Below are 26,170 nucleotides of genomic sequence, written 5' to 3'. Positions count from 1 at the left end.
TTTCTGGGTTTTCTATCATTTCCTGTCCTGGTACTCCGATTTTGTTTCTACTTCCTGTTGCATTCCTTGTATTATGGCACCTTCACTTTCTGTTCTGTTTTATGATAGTGTTTACGTGTATAATAGTGTGTATAATATATATATATATATATATATATATATATATATATATATATATATATATATATATATATATATATATATATATATACATATATATATACATATGTGTGTGTATATATATATATATATATATATATATATATATATACATATATATATACATATGTGTGTGTATATATATATATATATATATATATATATATATATATATATATATATATATATATATATATATATATACATATATATACATATATATAATACTCACTATTATACATCTATACACTATTATAAACATACACACTATATATAATTGTGTATATAATGTGTAACAGTAACGTATAATCGTGTATACGTGTTTAATAGTGTATATGTGTAAAATAGTCTAAATGTTTATAATAGTGTAAGTTATGAGTAGTATAACAAAATATGAACGTTTTGAGTAATACTACAAAATATGAAAGTTATGAGCAGCATAACAAATATAAAAGTTATGAGTAGTATAACAAAATATGAAAGTTATGAGTAAAATAACAAAATATGAAGGTTATGAGTAATATCACAACATATAAAAGCTATGAGTAATATCACAAAATATGAAAGTTATGAGTAATATAACAAAATATGAAAGTTATGAGTAATATAACAAAATATGAAAGTTATGAGTAATATCACATAGTATGAACGTTATGAGTAATATAACAAAATATGAAAGTTATGAATAATTTCACAAAATATGAAGGTTATGAGTAATATCACAACATATAAAAGCTATGAGTAATATCACAAAATATGAACGTTATGAGTAATATAAAAAGTATGAAAGTTATGAATAATATCGCAAAATATTAAAGTTATGAGTAATATAATAATATATGGAAGTTATTAATAATATAACAAAATATGAAAGTTATGAGTAATACCACAAAATATAAAAGTTATGAGTAATACCACAAAATATGAAAGTTATAAGTAACATAACAAAATATGAAAGTTATGAGTAATATCACAAAATATGAAAGTTATAAGTAACATAACAAAATATGAAAGTTATGAGTAATATCACAAAATATGAAAGTTATGAGTAAACACAAAATATGAAAGTTAAGCGTAATATAACACAATATGAAAGTTATGAGTAATACCACAACATATGAAAGTTATGAGTAAGATCACAAAATATGAAAGTTATGAGTAATACTACAAAATATGAAAGGTTTGAGTAAAATAACAACATATGAAAGTTATGAGTAGGGGGCGGCGTGGCGAAGTTGGTAGAGTGGCCGTGCCAGCAATCGGAGGGTTGCTGGTTACTGGGGTTCAATCCCCACCTTCTACCATCCTAGTCACGTCCGTTGTGTCCTTGGGCAAGTCACTTCACCCTTGCTCCTGATGGCTGCTGGTTAGCGCCTTGCATGGCAGCTCCCGCCATCAGTGTGTGAATGTGTGTGTGAATGGGTGAATGTGGAAATACTGTCAAAGCGCTTTGAGCACCTTAAAGGTAGAAAAGCGCTATACAAGTATAACCCATTTATCATTTATTTATGAGTAATACCACAAAATACGAAAGTTATGAGTAACATAACAAAATATGAAAGTTATGAGTAATATAACAAAATATGAAAGTATGAGTGATACTAGCAAATATGAAAGTTATGAGTAATATAACAACATATGAAAGCTATGAGTAATATAACAAAATATGATAGCCATGGATGATCTCAGACCTGCAGGAACTTACAGGTGATCATGTTGCATTAAACATCTTTGACAGCCAAAGTCACAAAGTGGGCACTATCTGTCCACCAAAAGCAAATTGCCATCTTGTCGTGCGGCCAGCAGGGGGCGACATGTTGTACCTGCGTTGCAATATTTAGGTCAGCCCTTGAGCCTTTACCTGGCTGTCGATCCCCAGCATGAGGAGCATGGAGAAGAAGAGAATGGCCCACAGTGGAGACACGGGCAACTGGGTCACGGCTTCTGGGTAGGCCAGAAACGCTAGACCAGGACCTGGGGAGGAAAGGGTAAAAGCACATCAGAAGCGATGAGAAGAGCAGTTCTGACCTGGGAGCCCAGGTTACCTGAAGCTGCTACGTCCGCAATGTTTTTCTTGGTCACGTGCGCCATGAAGCCAACGATGGAAAAGATGACAAGGCCAGCAAACATGCTGGTGCAGGAATTGATGCAGCACACGATGATGGAGTCCCTGAGGAAAGAAACATATGTCCAGTTCAGACTGGCTGGGATGAGGACCATGAACAAGTGAAACTGGAGGGTACAGATTGTTTCCAAAACACACACGATCCTCTTTGGTGTCCTTCAGTACACACACTGAGAGTCAACATGTTCTTGGTAATAGTCGGACTTTACTTTGATTCAGCTGAGAGTCAAGGTGTTCTTGGTCATTGTCCGACTTTACTTTGATTCAGCTGTGAGTAAAGGTGTTGTTGGTCATTGTCGGTCAGACTTTACTTAGATTCAGCTGTGAGTAAAGGTGTTGTTGGTCATTGTCGGTCAGACTTTACTTTGATTCAGCTGAGAGTCAAGGTGTTCTTGGTCATTGCCGGACTTTACTTTGATTCAGCTGAGAGTCAAGGTGTTCTTGGTCATTGCCGGACTTTACTTTGATTCAGCTGAGAGTCAAGGTGTTCTTGGTCATTGTCCGACTTTACTTTGATTCAGCTGTGAGTCAAGGTGTTCTTGGTAATAATCGGACTTTACTTTGATTCAGCTGAGAGTCAAGGTGTTCTTGGTAATTGTCGGACTTCACTTTGATTCAGCTGTGAGTAAAGTTGTTGTTGGTCATTGTCGGTTAGACTTTACTTTGATTCAGCTGAGAGTCAAGCTGTTCTTGGTCATAGTCTGACTTTACATCGATTCAGCTGAGAGTCAAGGTGTTCTTGGTCATTGTTGGACTTTACTTGTATTCAGCTGAGAGTCAAGGTGTTCTTGGTCATAGTCGGACTTTACAATGATTAAGCTAAGAGTTAAGGTGTTCTTGGTCATTGTCCGACTTTACTTTGATTCAGCTGAGAGTCAAGGTGTTCTTGGTCATAGTCGGACTTTACTTTGATTCAGCTGAGAGTCAAGGTGTTCTTGGTCATTGTCGGACTTTACTTTGATTCAGCTGTGAGTCAAGGTGTTCTTGGTAATAGTCGGACTTTACTTCGATTAAGCTAAGAGTTAAGGTGTTTTTGGTCACAGTCTGACTTTATTTTGATTCAGCTGAGAGTCAAGGTGTTCTTGGTCATTGTCGGACTTTACTTTGATTCAGCTGCGAGTAAAGGTGTTGTTGGTCATTGTCGGTCAGACTTTACTTTGATTCAGCTGTGAGTCAAGGTGTTCTTGGTAATAGTCGGACTTTACTTTGATTCAGCTGTGAGTCAAGGTGTTCTTGGTAATAGTCGGACTTTACTTTGATTCAGCTGAGAGTCAAGGGGTTCTTGGTCATTGTCGGACTTTACTTTGATTCAGCTGTGAGTAAAGTTGTTGTTGGTCATTGTCGGTCAGACTTTACTTTGATTCAGCTGAGAGTCAAGCTGTTCTTGGTCATAGTCGGACTTTACATCGATTCAGCTGAGAGTCAAGGTGTTCTTGGTCATTGTTGGACTTTACTTGTATTCAGCTGAGAGTCAAGGTGTTCTTGGTCATAGTCGGACTTTACATCGATTCAGCTGAGAGTCAAGGTGTTCTTGGTCATTGTTGGACTTTACTTGTATTCAGCTGAGAGTCAAGGTGTTCTTGGTCATAGTCGGACTTTAAATCGATTCAGCTGAGAGTTAAGGTGTTTTTGGTCACAGTCTGACTTTACTTTGATTCAGCTGAGAGTCAAGGTGTTCTTGGTCATAGTCGGACTTTACTTTGATTCAGCTGTGAGTCAACGTGTTCTTGGTAATAGTCAGACTTTACTTTGATTCAGCTGAGAGTCAAGGTGTTCTTGGTCATAGTCAGACTTTTTTTTGATTCAGCTCTGAGTCAAGGTGTTCTTGGTCATAGTCAGACTTTACTTTGATTCAGCTCTGAGTCAAGGTGTTCTTGGTCATTGTCGGTCGGACTTTACTTTGATTCAGCTGAGAGTCAAGGTGTTCTTGGTCATAGTCGGACTTTACTTTGATTCAGCTCTGAGTCAAGGTGTTCTTGGTCATAGTCAGACTTTACTTTGATTCAGCTGAGAGTCAAGGTGTTCTTGGTAATAGTCGGACTTTACTTTGATTGAGCTAAGTCAAGGTGTTCTTGGTCATAGTCTGACTTTACAATGATTCAGCTGTGAGTCAAGGTGTTCTTGGTCATAGTCGGACTTTACATCGATTCAGCTGAGAGTCTAGGTGTTCTTGGTCTTTTTAGGACTTTACTTGTATTCAGCTGAGAGTCAAGGTGTTCTTGGTCATAGTCGGACTTTACATCGATTCAGCTGAGAGTCTAGGTGTTCTTGGTCTTTTTAGGACTTTACTTGTATTCAGCTGAGAGTCAAGGTGTTCTTGGTCATAGTCAGACTTTACATCGATTCAGCTGAGAGTTAAGGTGTTCTTGGTCATTGTTGGACTTTACTTGTATTCAGCTGAGAGTCAAGGTATCCTTGGTCATAGTCTGACTTTACATCGATTAAGCTAAGAGTTAAGGTGTTTTTGGTCACAGTCGGACTTTACTTTGATTCAGCTGAGAGTCAAGGTGTTCTTGGTCATAGTCGGACTTTACTTTGATTCAGCTGAGAGTCAAGGTGTTCTCGGTCATATTTGGACTTTACTTTGATTCAGCTGAGAGTCAAGGTGTTCTTGGTCATAGTCGGACTACTTTGATTCAGCTGAGAGTCAAGGTGTTCTCGGTCATATTTGGACTTTACTTTGATTCAGCTGAGAGTCAAGGTGTTCTTGGTAATATTCTGACTTTACTTTGATTCAGCTGAGAGTTGTAGCTGACATTTGTGGGTAGGTTCTTACCTGTAAACGTTATTATTGAAAGTTGTAGCTGACATATGTGGGTAGGTTCTTACCTGTAAATGTTATTATTGAACCGGTTGCAGCTGACATTTGTGGGTAGGTTCTCACCTGTAAACATTATTATTGAAGGGGTTGTAGCTGCCTAGAGCTATAAGTGAGCCCAATCCCAGTCCATAGGAAAAAAAGATCTGCGTTGCTGCGTCCAGCCACACCTGACAAGAGGAGCACAAACATCTAGACTGCGAGAGCAACACTGGTTGTGTTCTCATAGTCTGAACTCGTTACCTCCGATTCTTTCAGTTTTTCAAAGTCAGGCGTGATGTAGAAGATAATTCCTTCTCTGGCACCAGGGAGGGTGACTCCGCGGATGAAGAGGATGAAGAGCATGAAGTAAGGGTAAGTAGCCGAGAAGTACACCACCTGAGAAGTTTGATGAAAGCCAAAAATTACAAAAAGATTCATTCAGTGACATAATAATCAATTTCTTGTTGACTCATCATTAAACGCAGTAGAGAGACAGAATGGCTGCAACCTGCAGTGATGATTTAGTCTGAACTAGATTGTGTTCTGAACTGGAAGTTGATGGTCATGTTTGTTACTTCACTCATGGAAATTAACGAGGCAACATTATTCTTCTGAAAATGACACAGAATGAAAATTATGCAAAAGTAAAGCACTTATTTTCCCTACAATCAGTCAATCAATCAATCAATTAATGGATCAATCTATCAATGTCGTCCATGCGTACTGTGGATGTGTTCAGGACAAGAGCCAATCATGACGCCCTGCAAAACATTTCTTTGCAAGACGTGCAGAGGAAATCTGCATTTCTGTGACCAGGCCTAATGGTATTGGCCGCGGTCACATGACATGAACTGTCAGTCACGTGACATGAACTGTCAGCCCAACCTACCAATCCAGCCTTGGGAACCACACGCAGAAAGCTTGGAATCAGACCAGGGTTTGATTAGCAGAGACCGTCTCTTATTTTGAAATCCATGGTGAGGAAGCCGACTGAAGTTTAAAGGCCTACTGAAACCCACTACTACCGACCACGCAGTCTGAGAGTTTATATATAAATGATGAAATTAACATTGCAACACATGCCAATACGGCCGGGTTAGATTACTAAAGTGCAATTTTAAATTTCCCGCGAAATATCCTGCTGAAAACGTCTCGGTATGATGAGGCCTGCGCGTGACGTCACGGATTGTAGAGGACATTTTGGGACAGCATTGTGGCCAGCTATTAAGTCGTCTGTTTTCATCGCAAAATTCCACAGTATTCTGGACATCTGTGTTGGTGAATCTTTTGCAATTTGTTCAATGAACAATGGAGACAGCAAAGAAGAAAGCTGTAGGTGGGAAGCGGTGTATTAGCGGCCGGCTGCAGCAACACAAACACGTAGCCGGTGTTTCATTGTTTACATTCCCGAAAGGTGACAGTCATGCCTTACCATTGGCCTGTGGAGAACTGGGACAACAGAGACTCTTACCAGGAGGACTTTGAGTTGGATGCGCAGACGCGGTACCGTGAGTACGCAGCTGCGGCTTCCAAACATTTGATCGCTTGCCCGTACGTGCGTGCCGCTATGTGCATGTCACGTACGTAACTTTGGGGAAATATATGTGCTGTATGAATTTTGGGGAGGTGAACGGTACTTTGGGCTGTGGGATTGAGTGTGTTGTGCGGGTGTTTGAGTTGTATTGGCGGGTTATATGGACGGGAGGGGGGAGGTGTTTGTTATGCGGGATTAATTTGTGGCATGCCCTCTAGTCCTTCACTCTCACTTTCCTCATCCACGAATCTTTCATCCTCGCTCAAATTAATGGGGAAATCGTCGCTTTTATCAGCGACCAAAAGTTGCGAACTTTATCGTCCATGTTCTCTACTAAATCCTTTCAGCAAAAATATGGCAATATCGCGAAATGATCAAGTATGACACATAGAATGGACCTGCTATCCCCGTTTAAATAAGAAAATCGCATTTCAGTAGGCCTTTAAGTCATGGATGGAGCCGATACCAGATCAATAATGCACTCCTCTTTCAAACATGCCAACGTGGACAAAGTCTCACCTTGCCCGTCCAGCCCACACCTTTCCAGATGCAGAAGTAGACCAGAACCCAGGCGATGGCCAAGGTTATTGCGAGCGGCACTCGAATCTGGCCTGGTTTTTCCAAGCCATCGGTCATTTCATGCATGTTGCGCCTACAAACCAGAGCGAGAACTCTTAGACACACATGGTCCTCATGGACTTTTTTCAGTCGGCATGGTCTTACTCCCAGAACTCCAACACGGCACTGGTGAGGTTAGTGGTGTCTGTGATGGAATAGTTGGTGTAGCACTTGTCGGTGTTCCACGGGTTGTTGCAAGAACTCCATGGAAGTTCCTGCGTGCACAAAAACAAACTTTTACCTTTTTTACGTGTACTCTTGTGTACTCTTGTGTACTTACGGCAGTGAAGGAGTTGTACAGGTAGTAAATGGCCCAGGAAATAATCACAATGTAGTAAATGTTCAGCCAGAAGGAAAGGACGGCTGCTGCAAGGCCGACACCTGTCACACACACACACACACACACACACACACACACACACACACACACACACACACACACACACACACACACACACACACACACACACACACACACACACACACACACACACACACACACACACACACACACACACACACACTGAAACACATCTCTTGTAGGATGGATGGTGAGCATCTTCAGCATAAGATGCAATGTTCCCTTATAAGATACAATGTTCCCTGATAAGATACAATGTTCCCTTATTAGATATAATGTTCCCTAATAAATTACAATGTTTCCTTATAAGATACAGTGTTCCCTGAAAAGAGACAATGTTCTCGTATAAGATACTGTACATTGTTTCCTGATAAGATACAATGTTCCCTGATAAGATACAATGTTCCCTTATTAGATACACTGTTCCCTGATAAGATACAATGTTCCCTTATTAGATACAATGTTCCCTAATAAATTACAATGTTCCCTTTACAAGATACAGTGTTCCCTGAAAGGAGACAATGTTCCCTTGTAAGATACATTGTTCCCTTATAAGATACAATGTTCCCTAACAAGATACAATGTTCCCTAATAAGATACACTGTTCCATTATCGGAATCAGATTTAGAAATACTTTATTAATCCCCGAGGGGAAATTAAAATAAGATACAATGTTCCCTTATCAGATACAATGTTACCTAATGAGACACAGTGTTCCCTGACAAGACACAATGTTCCCTTATAAGATATAATGTTCCGTTATGAGATACAATGTTCCCTAATAAGATACAATGTTGCCTGATAAGATACAATGTTCCCTAACAAGATACAATGTTCCCTATTAAGATACAATGTTCCCTAATAAGATACAATGTTCCCTTATACGATACAATATTCCCTCATAAGATATACTGTTCCCTGACAAGAGACAATGTTCCCTAATAAGATACAATGTTCCCTGATAAGATACAATGTTTCATTATAAGATACAATGTTCCCTGATATGATACAATTTTCCCTGATAAGATACAATGTCCCCCTATAGCAGGGGTGGGCAATTAATTTTTAACGGGGGCCGCATGAGCAACCTGAGCACTGCTGGAGGGCCACACCGACAATATTTCACTTAAATTTTGCTCAAATTATTTTTGATATACCGTAAGATAAATAATAATAATAATAATATTTTCATTTAACCGAACTTCTCTTTATACAAAAGCAGATGGCTTTTGATGGTTTTTATTTTTAACACTTTCTTACACAACACTTCCTGATGTATAATACAATGCAAAAATGTCAATTTCTGTCACTTTATCCTGCATCCTCTTTGTCGTGAACGTAGCACGCCTGTAAGGTGATTGGCGAAGAAGGAGTAAGCATTGCTGTTGCGGAAATGAGGAGTGAGGATGGACGTGCGTGTGGAAGGAACGAGATAAGTTGAGCTGTGTTAGTATAGGTTGCTCCAAAAAAGTTTAAAAAGAGCGTCAGACTTGGTGTGCACTTCTTCTGGACGCTACAATTGGTGTCAGAAGTGGGATGAAATGCCCAGTTCGTCTTGCCATCAAACCTGGGAGTCTGTGTAGTGGATTGTCCGAAGCTTAAACAGCAACAAAAGTGAGTTTAGTACAAAACAGTTTATTTACCCATAGTCAAAAATGCATAAGTTGGATTGTTTTGTCCCTGCAAACAAACAGACGTCCTCCAGAGGACACACAAAAAAGCAATCTCTCCCGAGTCCCGGTCCCCCGGCGACCCCCATCTGCCTCCCCGCGCGTCAACCCGCCCCCCTGCGCGCCACGGCCCCGCCGCCTCGACCCGCCTGCCCCACAACAAACCCGAATCCCCCAGCCACAGCCAGACAACCAAACATCCTGCAGACAGGCCGGCACGACCCCACACCCAACCCCGCCCCACACCCGGTCCACTCAACAGCACAGAACAGAAGAGAAACGAAATGAGCAGACACCCCCAACAGACACGAAACACAGTCCAAAGGTCAGAAATTCCACCACATCTGCATTGAGGGCGGAATTCCCCCCATGCCAAGCAGCGTGCGCTGCAGCTGTAGACGCTGCCTCTCTCCTTCCACCCTCTCTCTTTCTTTGCGGTGAGCTCCTCACGTCCGGGATTCACACAGACATCCCCTCCCGTTCAATCTTGACAAAGTCGCCAGGAAACATCGTGGCACGTACCTCCCGATGACGTAGCAGTATGCGCACACAAGCAGCGGCAGTATGCGCAAAGTTTTACTTCTGACACCAATTGTTATGTCCAAAAGAAGTGCACACCAGGTCTGACGCTCATTTTAAACTTTTATTGAGCAACCTATACTAACACAGCTCAACTTATCTCGTTCTTTCCACACACAAGTCTATCCTCACTCCTCATTTCCTCAAGAACACAACATCAACTTCAGCAGGTCGTTACACTATATTCTTTAAACACAGCAACTTGTGTACCACAAATTAAGCACACGGCTTTACCTTTAAAGGCCTACTGAGATGAATTTTTTTTATTTAAACGAGGATAGCAGATCCATTCTATGTGTCATATTTGATCATTTCGCGATATTGACATATTTTTGCTGAAAGGATTTAGTAGAGAACATCGACGATAAAGTTCGCAACTTTTGGTCGCTGATAAAAAAAAAGCCTTGCCTGTACCGGAAGTAGCGTGACGTCGCAGGTTGAAGGGCTCCTCACATTTCCCCATTGTTTACACCAGCAGCGAGAGCGATTCAGACCGAGAAAGCGACGATTACCCCATTATTTTGAGCGACGATGAAAGATTTGTGGATGAGGAACGTGAGAGTGAAGGACTAGAGTGCAGTGCAGGACGTATCTTTTTTTCGCTCTGACCGTAACTTAGGTACACGCTGGCTCATTGGATTCCACACTTTCTCCTTTTTCTATTGTGGATCACGGATTTGTATTTTAAACCACCTCGGATACTATATCCTCTTGAAAATGAGAGTCGAGAATGCGAAATGGACATTCACAGTGACTTTCATCTCCACGACAATACATCGGCGAGGCACTTTAGCTACGGAGCTAACGTGATAGCATCGGGCTTAACTGCAGATAGAAACAAAAGAAATAAGCCCCTGACTGGAAGGATAGACAGAAAATCAACAATACTATTAAACCATGGACATGTAACTACACGGTTAATGCTTTCCAGCCTGGCGAAGCTTAACAATGCTGTTGCTAACGACGCCATTGAAGCCAACTTAGCTCCACCTACGCCAGCCACCCTTCACCGCTGGGCACCGGAGTCCACCAGCCAGGGGCGGCCCGGCATGCCGTCGGGGACAAACAGCAGCTTATCCGCTCTGCCCGTGCTCACTGCTTCCACTGAGCACCGGCCCTGGCGTTTCCCTGGCCCGGGAAAGCGCAAGATGGCACACAGCGCTTTGCCTTGGTCCCTTATAAGACACAATGTTCCCTTATAAAATACAATGTTCCCTTATAAGATATAATGTTTCCTTATAAGATATAATGTTTCCTAACAAGATAGAATGTTCCATTATAAGATACAATGTTCCCTTATAATATACAATGTTCTCTTATAAAGTTTAAAGATTAAAGTACCAATGATTGTCACACACACACTAGATGTGGTGAAAATTGTCCTCTGCATTTGACCCCCTGATGTCATCTCTCACATCTGATGCAACTTTGACTGTCAATACTGTCCCACTTACACATCTGGGGCCGTACTTATCAAGCTTCTTAGAGTGCCATTTTACACTTAAGTCCTGAGAATTTGCGAAATTTAGTCCTACTCTCAAACTTAAGAATAAAAGCTTTTTATCAACGTTCTTAAGTCTAAGAATCACTCCTACTCCCCACGATATTTAAGAGACCTTCAGAGGTGTCTTAAGTGGTTAGGAGTTGCCAGCAGGGGATGGCACTGAGGCGAGAGAGACGTGCGCGAACGTTCAGGGAACGGAACAATGTTTTGTTTTGTTTTTATGACGAGCAGCTGATCAAACGGTATCGTTTAGACAGAGCGGATATTATTTTTGTCACAGATTTAATACTTTTCGATTCCTTGTTGATTTCTGCATGTGTCTGCAGTGGGCTAGTATATATAGAGCCACCCACACCAGTTTAAAATTAGTTGCCTAATTAATGAATTGGAAAGAAAATGTTATGACAGTAGCGTATGTGTGTGGCCGTGAGGTGAGTGACGTCAGTGAGTGTGTGGGCGATAGAAGAGAGGGAGCGGTAGCGTGAGTGCCGGCGGGGACTAGTTTGTTTTGTATTATTTTGTAGTTTATTGTCAAAATATACACTCCCATTGTCCACTTAAATATTTCCAAGATATTTCTTCATTCTTAGACAAGGGATTCCCTTCCGTGATTGGTCATTTCTATGGACACAGAAATTACGTCACCTAAAATTCCGTTTACGGCACATAGTAATGTCGTAATTCAGCTCTGAGTGTGACACTTAAGATTCAGTCCTACACTTCGCTGAAAGTGTGAGTAAGACGCTTGATAACTAACTTTTAAGTGCAGCTTTCAGCGAAGAATGTATTTACTCTTAAGTCAACTCTTAGCAGACTTCTTAGGAGTAATTCTAAGAAGCTTGATAAGTACGGCCCCTGATGTCATCTCTCACATCTGATGCAACTTTGACTGTCAATACTGTCCCACTTACACATTTGATGTCATCTCTCACATCTGATGCAACTTTGACTGTCAATACTGTCCTACTTACACATCTGATGTCATCTCTCACATCTGATGCAACTTTGACTGTCAATACTGTCCCACTTACACATCTGTCATCTCTCACATCTGATGCAACTTTGACTGTCAATACTGTCCCACTTTCTCATCTGATGTCATCTCACATCTGATGCAACTTTGACTGTCAATACTGTCCCACTTTCACATCTGATGTCATCTCTCACATCTGATGCAACTTTGACTCTCAATACTGTCCCACTTACACATCTGATGTCATCTCTCACCTCTGATGCAACTTTGACTGTCAATACTGTCCCACTTTCACATCTGATGTCATCTCTCACCTCTGATGCAACTTTGAATGTCAATACTGTCCCACTTACACATCTGTCATCTCTCACCTCTGATGCAACTTTGACTGTCAATACTGTCCCACTTACACATCTGATGTCATCTCTCACATCTGATGCAACTTTGACTGTCAATACTGTCCCACTTACACATCTGATGTCATCTCTCACATCTGATGCAACTTTGACTGTCAATACTGTCCCACTTACACATCTGATGTCATCTCTCACATCTGATGCAACTTTGACTGTCAATACTGTCCCACTTACACATCTGATGTCATCTCTCACATCTGATGCAACTTTGACTGTCAATACTGTCCCACTTACACATCTGATGTCATCTCTCACATCTGATGCAACTTTGACTGTCAATACTGTCCCACTTACACATCTGATGTCATCTCTCACATCTGATGCAACTTTGATTGTCAATACTGTCCCACTTACACATCTGATGTCATCTCTCACATCTGATGCAACTTTGACTGTCAATACTGTCCCACTTACACATCTTATGTCATCTCTCACATCTGATGCAACTTTGACCGTCAATACTGTCTCACTTACACATCTTATGTCATCTCTCACCTCTGATGCAACTTTGACTGTCAATACTGTTCCACTTAAAGGCCTACTGAAACCCACTACTACCGACCACGCAGTCTGATAGTTTATATATCAATGATGAAATCTTAACATTATAACACATGCCAATACGGCCGGGTTAACTTATAAAGTGACATTTTAAATTTGCCGCTAAACTTCCGGTTCGAAACGCCTCTGAGGATGACGTATGCGCGTGACGTAGCCCGACGAACACGGGTATGCCTTCCACATTGAAGCCGGTACGAAAAAGCTCTGTTTTCATTTCATAATTCCACAGTATTCTGGACATCTGTGTTCGTGAATCTGTTTCAATCATGTTCATTGCATTATGGAGAAGGAAGCCAAGCAAGCAAAGAAGAAAGTTGTCGGTGCGAAATGGACGTATTTTTCGAACGTAGTCAGCCACAACAGTACACAGCCGGCGCTTCTTTGTTTACATTCCCGAAAGATGCAGTCAAGATGGAAGAACTCGGATAACAGAGACTCTAACCAGGAGGACTTTTGATTTGGATACACAGACGCCTGTAGAGAACTGGGACAACACAGACTCTTACCAGGATTACTTTGATTTGGATGACAAAGACGCAGACGTGCTACTGTGAGTATGCAGCTTTGGCTTTTTTTTGCGTATGTACGTAACTTTTTTAAAATATATAAGCTTTATGAACCTTGGGTTAGGTGAACGGTCTTTTGGGCTGAGTGATTGTGTGTGTTGATCATGTGTTTGAATTGTATTGGCGTGTTCTATGGAGCTAGGAGCTAGCAGAGGAGCTAGGAGCTAGCATAACACGTACCGTACCGTAAGTGCGCGTCACGTACGTAACTTTTTAAAAATATATAAGCTTTATGAACCTTGGGTTAGGTGAACGGTCTTTTGGGCTGAGTGATTGTGTGTGTTGATCGGGTGTTTGAATTGTATTGGCGTGTTCTATGGAGCTAGGAGCTAGCAGAGGAGCTAGGAGCTAGCATAACAAACACGCAGGTGTTATTATGCAGGATTAATTTGTGGCATATTAAATATAAGCCTGGTTGTGTTGTGGCTAATAGAGTATATATATGTCTTGTGTTTATTTACTGTTGTAGTCATTCCCAGCTGAATATCAGGTACCGTGAGTATGCAGCCTTGGCTGCTAAACATTCGATAACTTGACCGTATGTGCGCGTCACGTACGTAACTTTTTAAAAATATATAAGCTTTATGAACCTTGGGTTAGGTAAACGGTCTTTTGGGCTGAGTGATTGTGTGTGTTGATCAGGTGTTTGAATTGTATTGGCGTGTTCTATGGAGCTAGGAGCTAGCAGAGGAGCTAGGAGCTAGCATAACAAACACGCAGGTGTTTTTATGCAGGATTAATTTGTGGCATATTAAATATAAGCCTGGTTGTGTTGTGGCTAATAGAGTATATATATGTCTTGTGTTTATTTACTGTTGTAGTCATTCCCAGCTGAATATCAGGTCACCCCCGGCTCTCACAGCATCTTCCCTATCTGAATAGCTTCAACTCCCCACTAGTCCTTCACTTGCACTTTACTCATCCACAAATCTTTCATCCTCGCTCAAATTAATGGGGAAATTGTCGCTTTCTCGGTCCGAATCTCTCTCACTTCATGCGGCCATCATTGTAAACAATAGGGAACTTTGCGTATATGTTCAACTGACTACGTCACGCTACTTCCGGTAGGTGCAAGCCTTTTTTTTATCAGATACCAAAAGTTGCAATCTTTATCGTCGTTGTTCTATACTAAATCCTTTCAGCAAAAATATGGCAATATCGCGAAATGATCAAGTATGACACATAGAATAGATCTGCTATCCCCGTTTAAATAAAAAAAATTCATTTCAGTAGGCCTTTAAACATCTGATGTCATCTCTCACATCTGATGCACCTTTGACTGTCAATACTGTCCCACTTACACATGATGTCATCTCTCACATCTGATGCAACTTTGACTGTCAATACTGTCCCACCTACACATCTAATGTCCTCTCTCACATCTGATGCAACTTTGACTGTCAATACTGTTCCACTTAAACATCTGATGTCATCTCTCACATCTGATGCAACTTTGACTGTCAATACTGTCCCACCTACACATCTAATGTCCGCTCTCACATCTGATGCACCTCTCCAGCTCCATCAGGTTGGATGGGAAGTGTTGGTTTTCATCCAGGATGTCTCTGTACATTGCTGCATTCGTCTTAGTCTAGTCAGGGAGGTGACCAAGACCATGGTCACTCTGTCAAAGCTCCAGCGTTGCTCTGTGGAGAGAGGAGAACCTTCCAGAAGGACAATGCACCAACCAGGCATGTATGGTAGAGTGGCCAAACGGAAGCCATTTCTTAGTCAAACGTTTGCCAGAATGCACCTGAAAGACTCTCAGACTCTCAGAAACTAAATTCTCTGGTCTGATGACACAAAGATTGAAGTCTTTGGCGTGAATGTTTGGAGGAAACCAGGCACCGCACATCACCAGGCCAATACCATCCCTACAGTGAAGCATGGTGGTGGCAGCATCATGCTGCGGGGATGATTTTTAATCAGGAACTGTTAAGACTAGTCAGGATAGAGGGAAAGATGAATGCAGCAATGTCCAGAGACATCATGGATGAAAACCAACACTTGCCATCCAACCTTATGGAGCTTGAGAGGTGCTGCAAAGAGGAATGAGAGAAACTGCCCAAAGATGGGTGTGCCAAGCTTGTTGCATCATGTTCAAAAATTGCTGCCAAAGGTGCATCAACTAAGTATTGAGCAAAGGCTCTGAATACTTATGTACATGTCTTTTTTTTCTTTTTTCAAACATTTGCAAAATTAAAAACAGAACATTTTTATATTGTCATTATGGGGTAATATCTATAGAATTTGAAGGACAAAAGATCATGTATTCCATTTTGGAATAAGCTAACAAAATGTGGAAAAGGTGAAGCCCTGTGAATAATTTCCAGATGTACTGTAATAAGAATTATTATTATTCAGATACGTGAGATGTATGTGGTATCATTTGTAACATGTAACATTATGATCATTATTATTATTATTTAGTTAAGTAAGATGCATGCTATATGGTATTATATGGAATATCATAATATATGTACAAAACCCAATACCAGTGAAGTTGGCATGTTGTGTAAATGGTAAATAAAAACAGAATACAATGATTTGCAAATCCTTTTCTACTTATATTCAATTGAATAGACTGCAAAGACAAGATATTTAACGTTCAAACCGGAAAACTTTGTTATTTTATGCTAATATTAGTTCATTTGGAATTTGATGCCTGCAACATGATCCAAAAAAAGTGGTCACGAGTGGCAAAAAAGACTGAGAAAGTTGAGGAATGCTCATCAAACACTTATTTGGAACATCCCACAGGTGAACAGGTGGGCGCCATGATTGGGTATAAAAACAGCTTCCATGAAATGCTCAGTCATTCACAAACAACGATGGGGCGAGGGTCACCACTTTGTCAACAAATGCGTGAGCAAATTGTCCAACAGTTTAAGAACGACATTTCTCAACCAGCTATTGCAAGGAATTTAGGGATTTCACCATCTAGGGTCCGTAATATCATCAAAAGGTTCAGAGAATCGGGAAAAATCACTGCACGCAAGCGACGATATTACGGACCTTCGATCCCTCAGGCGGTACTGCATCAAAAAGCGACATCAGAGTGTAAAGGATATCACCACATGGGCTCAGGAACACTTCAGAAAACCACTGTCAGTAACTACAGTTCATCGCTACATCTGTAAGTGCAACTTCAAACTCTACTATGCAAAGCCAAAGCCATTTATCAACAACACCCAGAAATGCTGCCGGCTTCGCTGGGGCCGAGCTCATGTAAGATGGACTAATTCAAAGTGGTAAAGTGTTCTGTGGTCTTACGAGTCCCGATTTCAAATTGTTTTTGGAAACTGTGGACGTCGTGTCCTTCGGAACAAAGAGGAAAAGAATCATCCGGATTGTTCTAGGCGCAAAGTTCAAAAGCCAGCATCTGTGATGGTATGGGGGTGTATTAGTGCCCAAGACATGGGTAACTTACACATCTGTGAAGGCACCATTAATGCTGAAAGATACATACAGGTTTTGGAGCAACATATGTTTTCATCCAAGCAACGTTATCATGGACGCCCCTGCTTATTTCAGCAAGACAATGCCAAGCCACGTCTTACAACAGCGTGGCTTCATAGTAAAACAGTGTGGGTACTAGACTGGCCTGCCTGTAGTCCGGACCGGTCTCCCATTGAAAATGTGTGGCGCATTATGAAGCCTAAAATACCACAACGGAGCCTCGGACGGTTGAACAACTTAAGCTGTACATCAAGCAAGAATGGGAAAGAATTCCACCTGAAAAGCTTCAAAAATGTGTCTCCTCAGTTCCCAAATGTTTACTGAGTGTTGTTAAAAGGAAAGGCCATGTAACACAGTGGTCAAAATGCCCCTGTGCCAACTTTTTTGCAATGTCTTGCTGCCATTAAATTCTAAGTTAATGATTATTTGCAACAACAAAAATTACATTTCTCATTTTGAACGTTAAATATCTTGTCTTTGCAGTCTTTTCAATTGAATATTAGTTGAAAAGGATTTGCAAATCATTGTATTCTGTTTTTATTTATCATTTACAAAACGGGCCAACTTTACTGGTTTTGGGTTTTGTATTAATAACTGAATATATGTATGTGTGTTTATATGTATGAATACTTGTGTGTATGTGAGTATGTACAATATATTTGTCTCCAAAGTTGTGCGGGAGGCAAAGTACGGCCCCAGCCACCCGGAGAGCCCAACCCAAAACAGCAGCACATAAACAGACGAATCCAAACACAGGCCAGCGAGGCTGCGATCTAGCCCCGGAACTCACTGTTCACCGAGAACCAGCCGATCACTTCACCAAACCACAGGTCCGGCCGCGCACCCCTCTACCCCTAGAGACAACCCCCAACAAGCCTGCACCCAGACGACGGCACAAACTGGGTGTTAAGGACGGCGCGGCACTGCGCGAGGGCAGGCCTGAGCCGACACTCGACAAGCCAACCAACACGACAACAAACAAGAACGAAGTCAGCGAGTTTGCCAGCCCCGACAACCACCACGTGCACGCGCTGCCACTAACCACAGCATCGGCCACCCCCTTGCACCGGACCCAGCAGCCACAGGCGCCCACACCAGAAACAACGGCTGCAATACCCCAGACAACCAGCACCACTCTATAAAATCAAAACGACCGAAAAACTGCGACCGACAACCACACGAAAACAGGACCATGAAGACCAGCCAGGGCCAGCTCGCCACTTAAAGACTCCACTCCCCAATCCAAACCCGCCCAAACAACCGAGACACAGCCCCCACACCAAACAAGAGGGCTGCGCTGACGGGCACGGTTCCTGCCCAACAGGAAGCGAAACCCGCGCAATGCCTCACAAACCGGAAGTGAAGACAACCGACTGTAAAATGTACCTTTGAAGCCAGGGGCCAGTTTCCAGACACCGAGGCCCCCAATGGAGGTGTGTTGTATGTAACATGTAACATTATGATTATGATCATTATTATTCAGATATGTAAGATGCCCCAAGTGGAGGAGTTCAAGTACCTAGGAGTCTTGTTCACGAGTGATGGAAGAGTGGATCGTGAGATCGACAGGCGGATCGGTGCGGCGTCTTCAGTAATGCGGACGCTGTATCGATCCGTCGGGGTGAAGAAGGAGCTGAGCCGGAAGGCAAAGCTCTCAATTTACCGGTCGATCTACGTTCCCATCCTCACCTATGGTCATGAGATTTGGGTTATGACTGAAAGGACAAGATCATGGGTACACACGGCCGGAATGAGTTTCCTCCGCCGGGTGGCGGGTCTCTCCCTTAGAGATAGGGTGAGAAACTCTGTCATCCGGGAGGAACTCAGAGTAAAGCCGCTGCTCCTCCACATTGAGAGGAGCCAGATGAGGTGGTTCGGGCATCTGCTCAGGATGCCACCCGAACGCCTCCCTAGGGAGGTGTTTAGGGCACGTCCGACCGGCAGGAGGCCAAGGGGAAGACCCAGGACACGTTGGGAAGACTATGTCTCCCGGCTGGCCTGGGAACGCCTCGGGATCCCCCGGGAGGAGCTGGACGAAGTGGCTGGGGAGAGGGAAGTCGGGGCTTCTTTGCTTAGGCTGCTGCCCCAGCGACCCGACCTCGGATAAGCAGATGAAAATGGATGGATGGATGGATGGTAAGATGCACACCTTATGGTATCATATAAAATATGTAATAAAATATACCTTTGAAGACAGGGGCCAGTTTCCAGACCCCGAGACCCCCAATGGAGGTGTACTGTCCCAGTGAACATTCCAGAAGGAACAAGGGCATCCCAGCAAAGACAAGAGTCAGAAAGTATGGAATCAGGAAGGCTCCTGTTTGGAGATGAAGGAGCGGTCATCAATCCTAATCAATCTGATCAATCATGCTCGTCTTACCTCCGCCATTTTTCCCGCACAGGTACGGGAACCTCCACACGTTGCCAAGTCCGATGGCGTAACCCACACACGACAGCAGGAAGTCAAATTTCCCTCCCCAGGTTTCTCGAGCCGGCAACTCTTTCTTCTTCTTGTCGGGCTGCACGTGCGCAGACTTGGGTCTGTCGTTGGCCTCGTTGGCCTCCGCCACGTCCGCTTTGGTGCCGTTGGTCGCCATGTCTGCAGCCGGCGGGGGGTTCCAGGTGGAAGGTGCGGTGGTGGTCAGTGGGCGTTCACCTGCGGGCACCAACAGCACACGTCGTTCGGAGCGGACCGAGACTCACTCACTCGCTCCTCGCTCGGTGACGCTGGTCAGAGACCCGCTCGGGGGGGCCTTCAGACGCGCATTTCCAACAGACGTGACAGAAGCCGTCGGCCATGAAGCAACATAAACACGTTCCACATTGGTAAACATGTTGTCGTGGTCGTTATTCAGCACATTGGTCAATATCATTATTATTATTATCATTCATCGTCATTATTAATCAGCACGGAAACACGGAGGACAGAATTCACGAGAAAAGCAACTTTGATTGTGATCATCGTCCCAAAACTGACGAAGCATAGCAATAATAATAATAATCATCATCAATTAATAATAATGAATAAAGTGTGCTGCAATTAGCACCTGCAGATGGTCAGCACACTTCCTCCAAATGATGTCCGCCAGCATCCAGGACACGTCACGCGCATGCACGCGCATGCACGCGCAAGATGTCCGTGCGTAAAAGCTTTTTTTACGCGTCAAACAGCGCCAACCTTCCTGCGCGCACAACAACACCACCACCACCACAACAACAACAACAACACAACACCACCACCACAACAACAACAACTCGCCTTTTTGACGCGCCTTTTTTTAATTAGCGTGGAGGGCGCTCGGCTCCGTGTGCAACACGCACACGCACACACGCACACAGACTTGCGTGTACTCACCGCGGACGTGCAGCGAATGAGGAGGAGGACGCGCAGCTTGCGGCAGACGTGCGTGAGTCCGCGGTGAGGAGCGAGTCGTAAAGTCCAATCAGCGCATTGGACTGCCATTAAAACGCGGCGTCCAAAGCGCGGGAAAATGTCCTGTGTGTGGCGCCAAGCGAGAGGAGGAAGAAGAGGAGGAGGAAGAGGACGATCAACAGCAGACGAACATCAGCAACTCATGCTCAGCCTCAATGTCATCTCAAAGTCGACCCTCCCACCTCCTCTTCATCCTCACCGTACTCCTCGTCTTCATCATCATATTTCTCGTCATCTTCATCATCATCATCATCATCATCATATTATTCCTCATCATTGTAATTGTCATATTCCTCATCATCTTCATCATCATCATCTTTATCATCATCATATTCCTCATCTTCATCATCATCATCATTGTCATATTCCTCACCATCATCATCATCTTCATCATCATCTTCATTGTCATATTCCTCCTCATCATCTTCATCGTCATCTTCATCATCATATTCCTCATCATTGTGATTGTCATATTTCTCATCATCGTCTTTATCATCATCATCATCATCATCCACCTCTTCCTCCTCCTCTTCCTCACCTTCCTCATCCTATTCCTCTTCCTCATCATGTTCTTCATCATCATCTTCATCATCTTCATTGTCATATTCCTCATAATCTTCATCATCATCATCATCCACCTCTTCCTCCTCACCTTCCTCATCAAATTCCTCCTCATCATCATGTTCTTCATAATCATGTTCATCATATTCATTGTCACATTCCTCATAATCTTCATCATCATCATCATCATCCACCACTTTCTCCTCCTCTTCCTCACCTTCCTCATTATATTCCTCTTAACTCCTCGTCATCATGTTCTTCATCCTCATTTTCATCCTCATATTCAACATCATCATCATCATATTCCTCATCATTGTAATTGTCATCATCTTCATCATCTTCATCATCTTCATCATCATCATATTCCTCATATTCTTCATCTTCATCATCATCATCATTTTTGTCATATTCCTCCTCATCACCATCATCTTCATCATCATCTTAATTGTCATCTTCATCATCATCTTTATTGTCATATTCCTCATCTTCATTGTCATCTTCATCATCATGTTCCTCATCATCATCTTCATCATCATATTCCTCATCATCATTTTCATCATCATATTCCTCATCATTGTAATTGTCATATTTCTCATCGTCTTCATCATCATCATCATCCTCATCCTCATCCACCTCTTCCTCCTATTCCTCACCTTCCTCATCATATTCCTCCTCATCATCATGTTCTTCATCATCATGTTCATCATCTTCATTGTCATATTCCTCATAATCTTCATCATCATTATCATCATCATCCACTTTCTCCTCCTCTTCCTCACCTTCCTCATCATATTCCTCTTAACTCCCCGTCATCACGTTCTTCATCCTCATTTTCATCATCGTCATCATATTCAACATCATCATCATCATATTCCTCATCATTGTAATTGTCATATTCCTCATCATGTTCATCATCTTCATCATCATCATCATCATATTCCTCATCTTCATCGTCATCATTGTCATATTCCTCCTCCTCATCATCATCATCATCTTCATCATCATCATCATCATATTCCTCATCATTGTAATTGTCATATTCCTCATCATGTTCATCATCTTCATCATCATCTTCATCATCATCATCATATTCCTCATCTTCATCATCATCATCATCATCATCATTGTCATATTCCTCCTCCTCATCATCATCTTCATCATCATCTTAATTGTCATCTTCATCATCATCTTCATTGTCATATTCCTCATCTTCATTGTCATCTTCATCATCATGTTCCTCATCATCATCTTCATCATCATATTCCTCATCATCATTTTCATCATCATATTCCTCATCATTGTAATTGTCATATTTCTCTTCATCATCATCATCATCATCATCATCCACCTCTTCCTCCTATTCCTCACCTTCCTCATCATATTCCTCCTCCTCATCATGTTCTTCATCATCATGTTCATCATCTTCATTATCATACTCCTCACCATTGTAATTGTCATATTCCTCTTCATCATCATCTTCATCATCATCTTTATCATCATCATATTCCTCATCTTCATCATTATCATCATTGTCATATTCCTCATCATCATCATTATCTTCATGATCATCTTAATTGTCATCTTCATCATCATCTTCATATTCCTCATCATTGTAATTGTCATATTTCTCATCATCGTCTTCATCATCATCATCATCATCATCATCCACCTCTTCCTCCTCCTCTTCCTCACCTTCCTCATCATATTCCTCCTCCTCATGTTCTTCATCATCATGTTCATCATCTTCATCATCATACTCCTCACCATTGTAATTGTCATATTCCTCATCATCATCTTCATCATCTTCATCATCTTCATTGTCATATTCCTCATCATCATCATCATCATCCACCACTTTCTCCTCTTCTTCACCTTCCTCATCATATTCCTCTTAACTCCTCGTCATCACGTGCTTCATCCTCATCATCGTCATCATCATATATCTCATCACGTTCCTCATCATCATGTTCTTCATCATATTTCTCATCAACTTTATCATCAAATTCCTCATCATGATCTTCATCATCATATTCCTCATCATCATCTTCATCATCACATTCCTCATTATCTCCATCATATTACTCATCATCTTCATCCTCATTATCTTAATCCTCAGTATCTTCATCATCAAATACCTCATCATATTCATTGTCATACTCTTCATCATCACATTCCGTATTATCTTCATTCTTCATTATTTTCATAGTTATCATCTTCTTCATCATCATATACATAGTCCTCATCATCTTCATCATCATCATCATCATCTTCATCATCATATTCCTCACATATAGATATTCCTACTCTTCATCATCGTCATCATCATATACCTCATCATATTCATCATTTTCCTCATCATATTCGTCATCATCATCATAATATTCCATATTATTTTCATTCTTCATTATTTTCACATTTTAATTATCATCATCATATTCATATTCCTCCTCATCATCATACAACTCCCCATATTCATCACCACATTACTCATTATCCTCATCATCTTCATCATCATTATATTTTTCATCATCGTCCTCATCGTCATTACACACTGAACAAATATATAAACACAACTTTTTTGTTTTCGCCGCCATTTTTCCTGAGTTAAAGTCAAAGATGTCAAACTTTGACCAGATAAACAAAAGACCTCAATATATTGACTCGAATATTATTGACAAATCTGTCTAAATCTGTGTTAGTGAGCATTTCTTCTTTGCCAAGATAATCCATCCCACCTGACCGGTGTGGCATATCAAGATGCTGATTAAACAGCAGGATTATTGTGCAGGTGTGCCTTAGGCTGCCCACAATAAAAGTCCACTCTGAAATGTGCACTTTTATCACACTGCAGAATGCCACAGGTGTGCTCAATTAAAGGCCACCCTGAAATGTGAAGTTTTATCAGATCAGAATCACACAGCAGAATGCCATAGGTGTGCTTTAGGCTGCCACAATTAAAGGCCACTCTGAAATGTGCACTTTTATCACACAGCACAATGCCACAGGTGTGCTTTAGGCTGCCAACAGTAAAAGGCCACTCTGAAATGTGCACTTTTATCACACAGCACAATACCACAGGTGTGCTTTAGGCTGCCCACATTAAAAGGCCACTTTGAAATATGCACTTTGACCACACAGCACAATACCACAGGTGTGCTTTAGGCTGCCCACATTAAAAGGCCACTTTGAAATATGCACTTTGACAACACAGCACAATGCCACAGGTGTGGTTTAGGCTGCCACAATTAAAGGCCACTCTGAAATGTGCACTTTTATCACACAGCACAATACCACAGGTGTGCTTTAGGCTGCCCACATTAAAAGGCCACTTTGAAATATGCACTTTGACAACACAGCACAATGCCACAGGTGTGGTTTAGGCTGCCACAATTAAAGGCCACTCTGAAATGTGCACTTTTATCACACAGCACAATACCACAGGTGTGCTTTAGGCTGCCCACGTTAAAAGGCCACTTTGAAATATGCACTTTGACCACACAGCACAATGCCACAGGTGTGCCTTAGGCTGCCCACATTAAAAGGCCACATGGAAATATGCACTTTTACCACACAGCACAATGTCACAGGTGAGCTTTAGGCTGCCACTATAAAAGGCCACCCTGAAATGTGCACTTTTATCACACAGCACAATGCCACAGGTGAGCTTTAGGCTGCCACTATAAAAGGCCACTTTGAAATGTGCACTTTTATCACACAGCAGAATGCCACAGGTGTGCTTTAGGCCGCAACAATTAAAGGCCACCCTGAAATGTGAAGTTTTATCACACAGCAGAATGCCACAGGTGTGCTTTAGGCTGCCACAATAAAAGGTCACTTTGAAATGTGCACTTTTATCACACAGCACAATGCCACAGGTGTGCTTTAGGCTGCCCACAGTAAAAGGCCAGTTTGAAATGTGCACTTTTATCACACAGCACAATACCACAGGTGTGCCTTAGGCTGCCCACGTTAAAAGGCCACATGGAAATATGCACTTTTACCACACAGCACAATGTCACAGGTGAGCTTTAGGCTGCCACTATAAAAGGCCACTTTGAAATGTGCACTTTTATCACACAGCAGAATGCCACAGGTGTGCTTTAGGCCGCAACAATTAAAGGCCACCCTGAAATGTGAAGTTTTATCACACAGCAGAATGCCACAGGTGTGCTTTAGGCTGCCACAATTAAAGGCCACCCTGAAATGTGAAGTTTTATCACACAGCACAATGCCACAGGTGTGCTTCAGGCTGCCCACATTAAAAGGCCAGCCTGAAATGTGCACTTTTATCACACAGCACAATGCCACAGGTGAGCTTTAGGCTGCCACTATAAAAGGCCACCCTGAAATGTGAAGTTTTATCACACAGCAGAATGCTACAGGTGTGCTTTAGGCCGCCACGATAAAAGGTCACTTTGAAATGTGCACTTTTATCACACAGCAGAATGCCACAGGTGTGCTTTAGGCTGCCCACAGTAAAAGGCCTCTCTGAAATGTGCACTTTTATCACACAGCACAATGCCACAGGTGTGCTTTAGGCTGCCCACATTAAAAGGCCACCCTAAAATGTGCACTTTTATCACACAGCACAATGCCACAGGTGTGCTTCAGGCTGCCACAATAAAAGGCCACCCTAAAATGTGCACTTTTATCACACAGCACAATGCCACAGGTGAGCTTTAGGCTGCCACTATAAAAGGCCACACTAAAATGTGCACTTCTATCACACAGCACAATGCCACAGGTGTGCTTTAGGCCGCCCACATTAAAAGGCCACTTTGAAATATGCACTTTTACCACTCAGCACAATGCCATGGGTGAACTTTAGGCTGCCACAGTAAAAGGCCACTC

The 26,170-nt window shown here is 42.1% G+C and overlaps 1 protein-coding gene across 2 annotated transcripts in view; it reads right to left on the bottom strand.

Annotated features, from left to right (window-relative positions):
• LOC133653448 (sodium- and chloride-dependent GABA transporter 1-like) overlaps positions 1 to 20,907 on the bottom strand; it is a 28,424-nt gene extending 7,517 nt beyond the window's left edge. Inside the window, exons 1-10 of one of the 2 annotated variants that reach the window (XM_062052713.1) lie at positions 20,681 to 20,907; positions 19,706 to 19,981; positions 19,511 to 19,642; positions 7,517 to 7,617; positions 7,342 to 7,451; positions 7,138 to 7,270; positions 5,346 to 5,480; positions 5,169 to 5,272; positions 2,205 to 2,329; positions 2,021 to 2,133 (exon numbers count right to left, since the gene is read on the bottom strand). In XM_062052713.1, the coding sequence (XP_061908697.1) occupies positions 2,021 to 2,133; positions 2,205 to 2,329; positions 5,169 to 5,272; positions 5,346 to 5,480; positions 7,138 to 7,270; positions 7,342 to 7,451; positions 7,517 to 7,617; positions 19,511 to 19,642; positions 19,706 to 19,922 (1,170 nt within the window). In that variant the 5' untranslated portion in view covers positions 19,923 to 19,981; positions 20,681 to 20,907. Of the gene's footprint in view, positions 1 to 2,020; positions 2,134 to 2,204; positions 2,330 to 5,168; positions 5,273 to 5,345; positions 5,481 to 7,137; positions 7,271 to 7,341; positions 7,452 to 7,516; positions 7,618 to 19,510; positions 19,643 to 19,705; positions 19,982 to 20,372; positions 20,479 to 20,680 lie in introns of those variants that run through there. The other variant, XM_062052714.1, reaches the window with a different exon arrangement.
• Between the last annotated feature and the right edge of the window lie 5,263 nt (positions 20,908 to 26,170).

This window comes from Entelurus aequoreus, linkage group LG07, assembly GCF_033978785.1.
Source record: "Entelurus aequoreus isolate RoL-2023_Sb linkage group LG07, RoL_Eaeq_v1.1, whole genome shotgun sequence".
Lineage (NCBI taxonomy): Eukaryota > Metazoa > Chordata > Actinopteri > Syngnathiformes > Syngnathidae > Entelurus > Entelurus aequoreus.
Note: the sequence above shows the minus strand (reverse complement) of the source record. Positions and strands in the feature narration are given on the sequence as shown.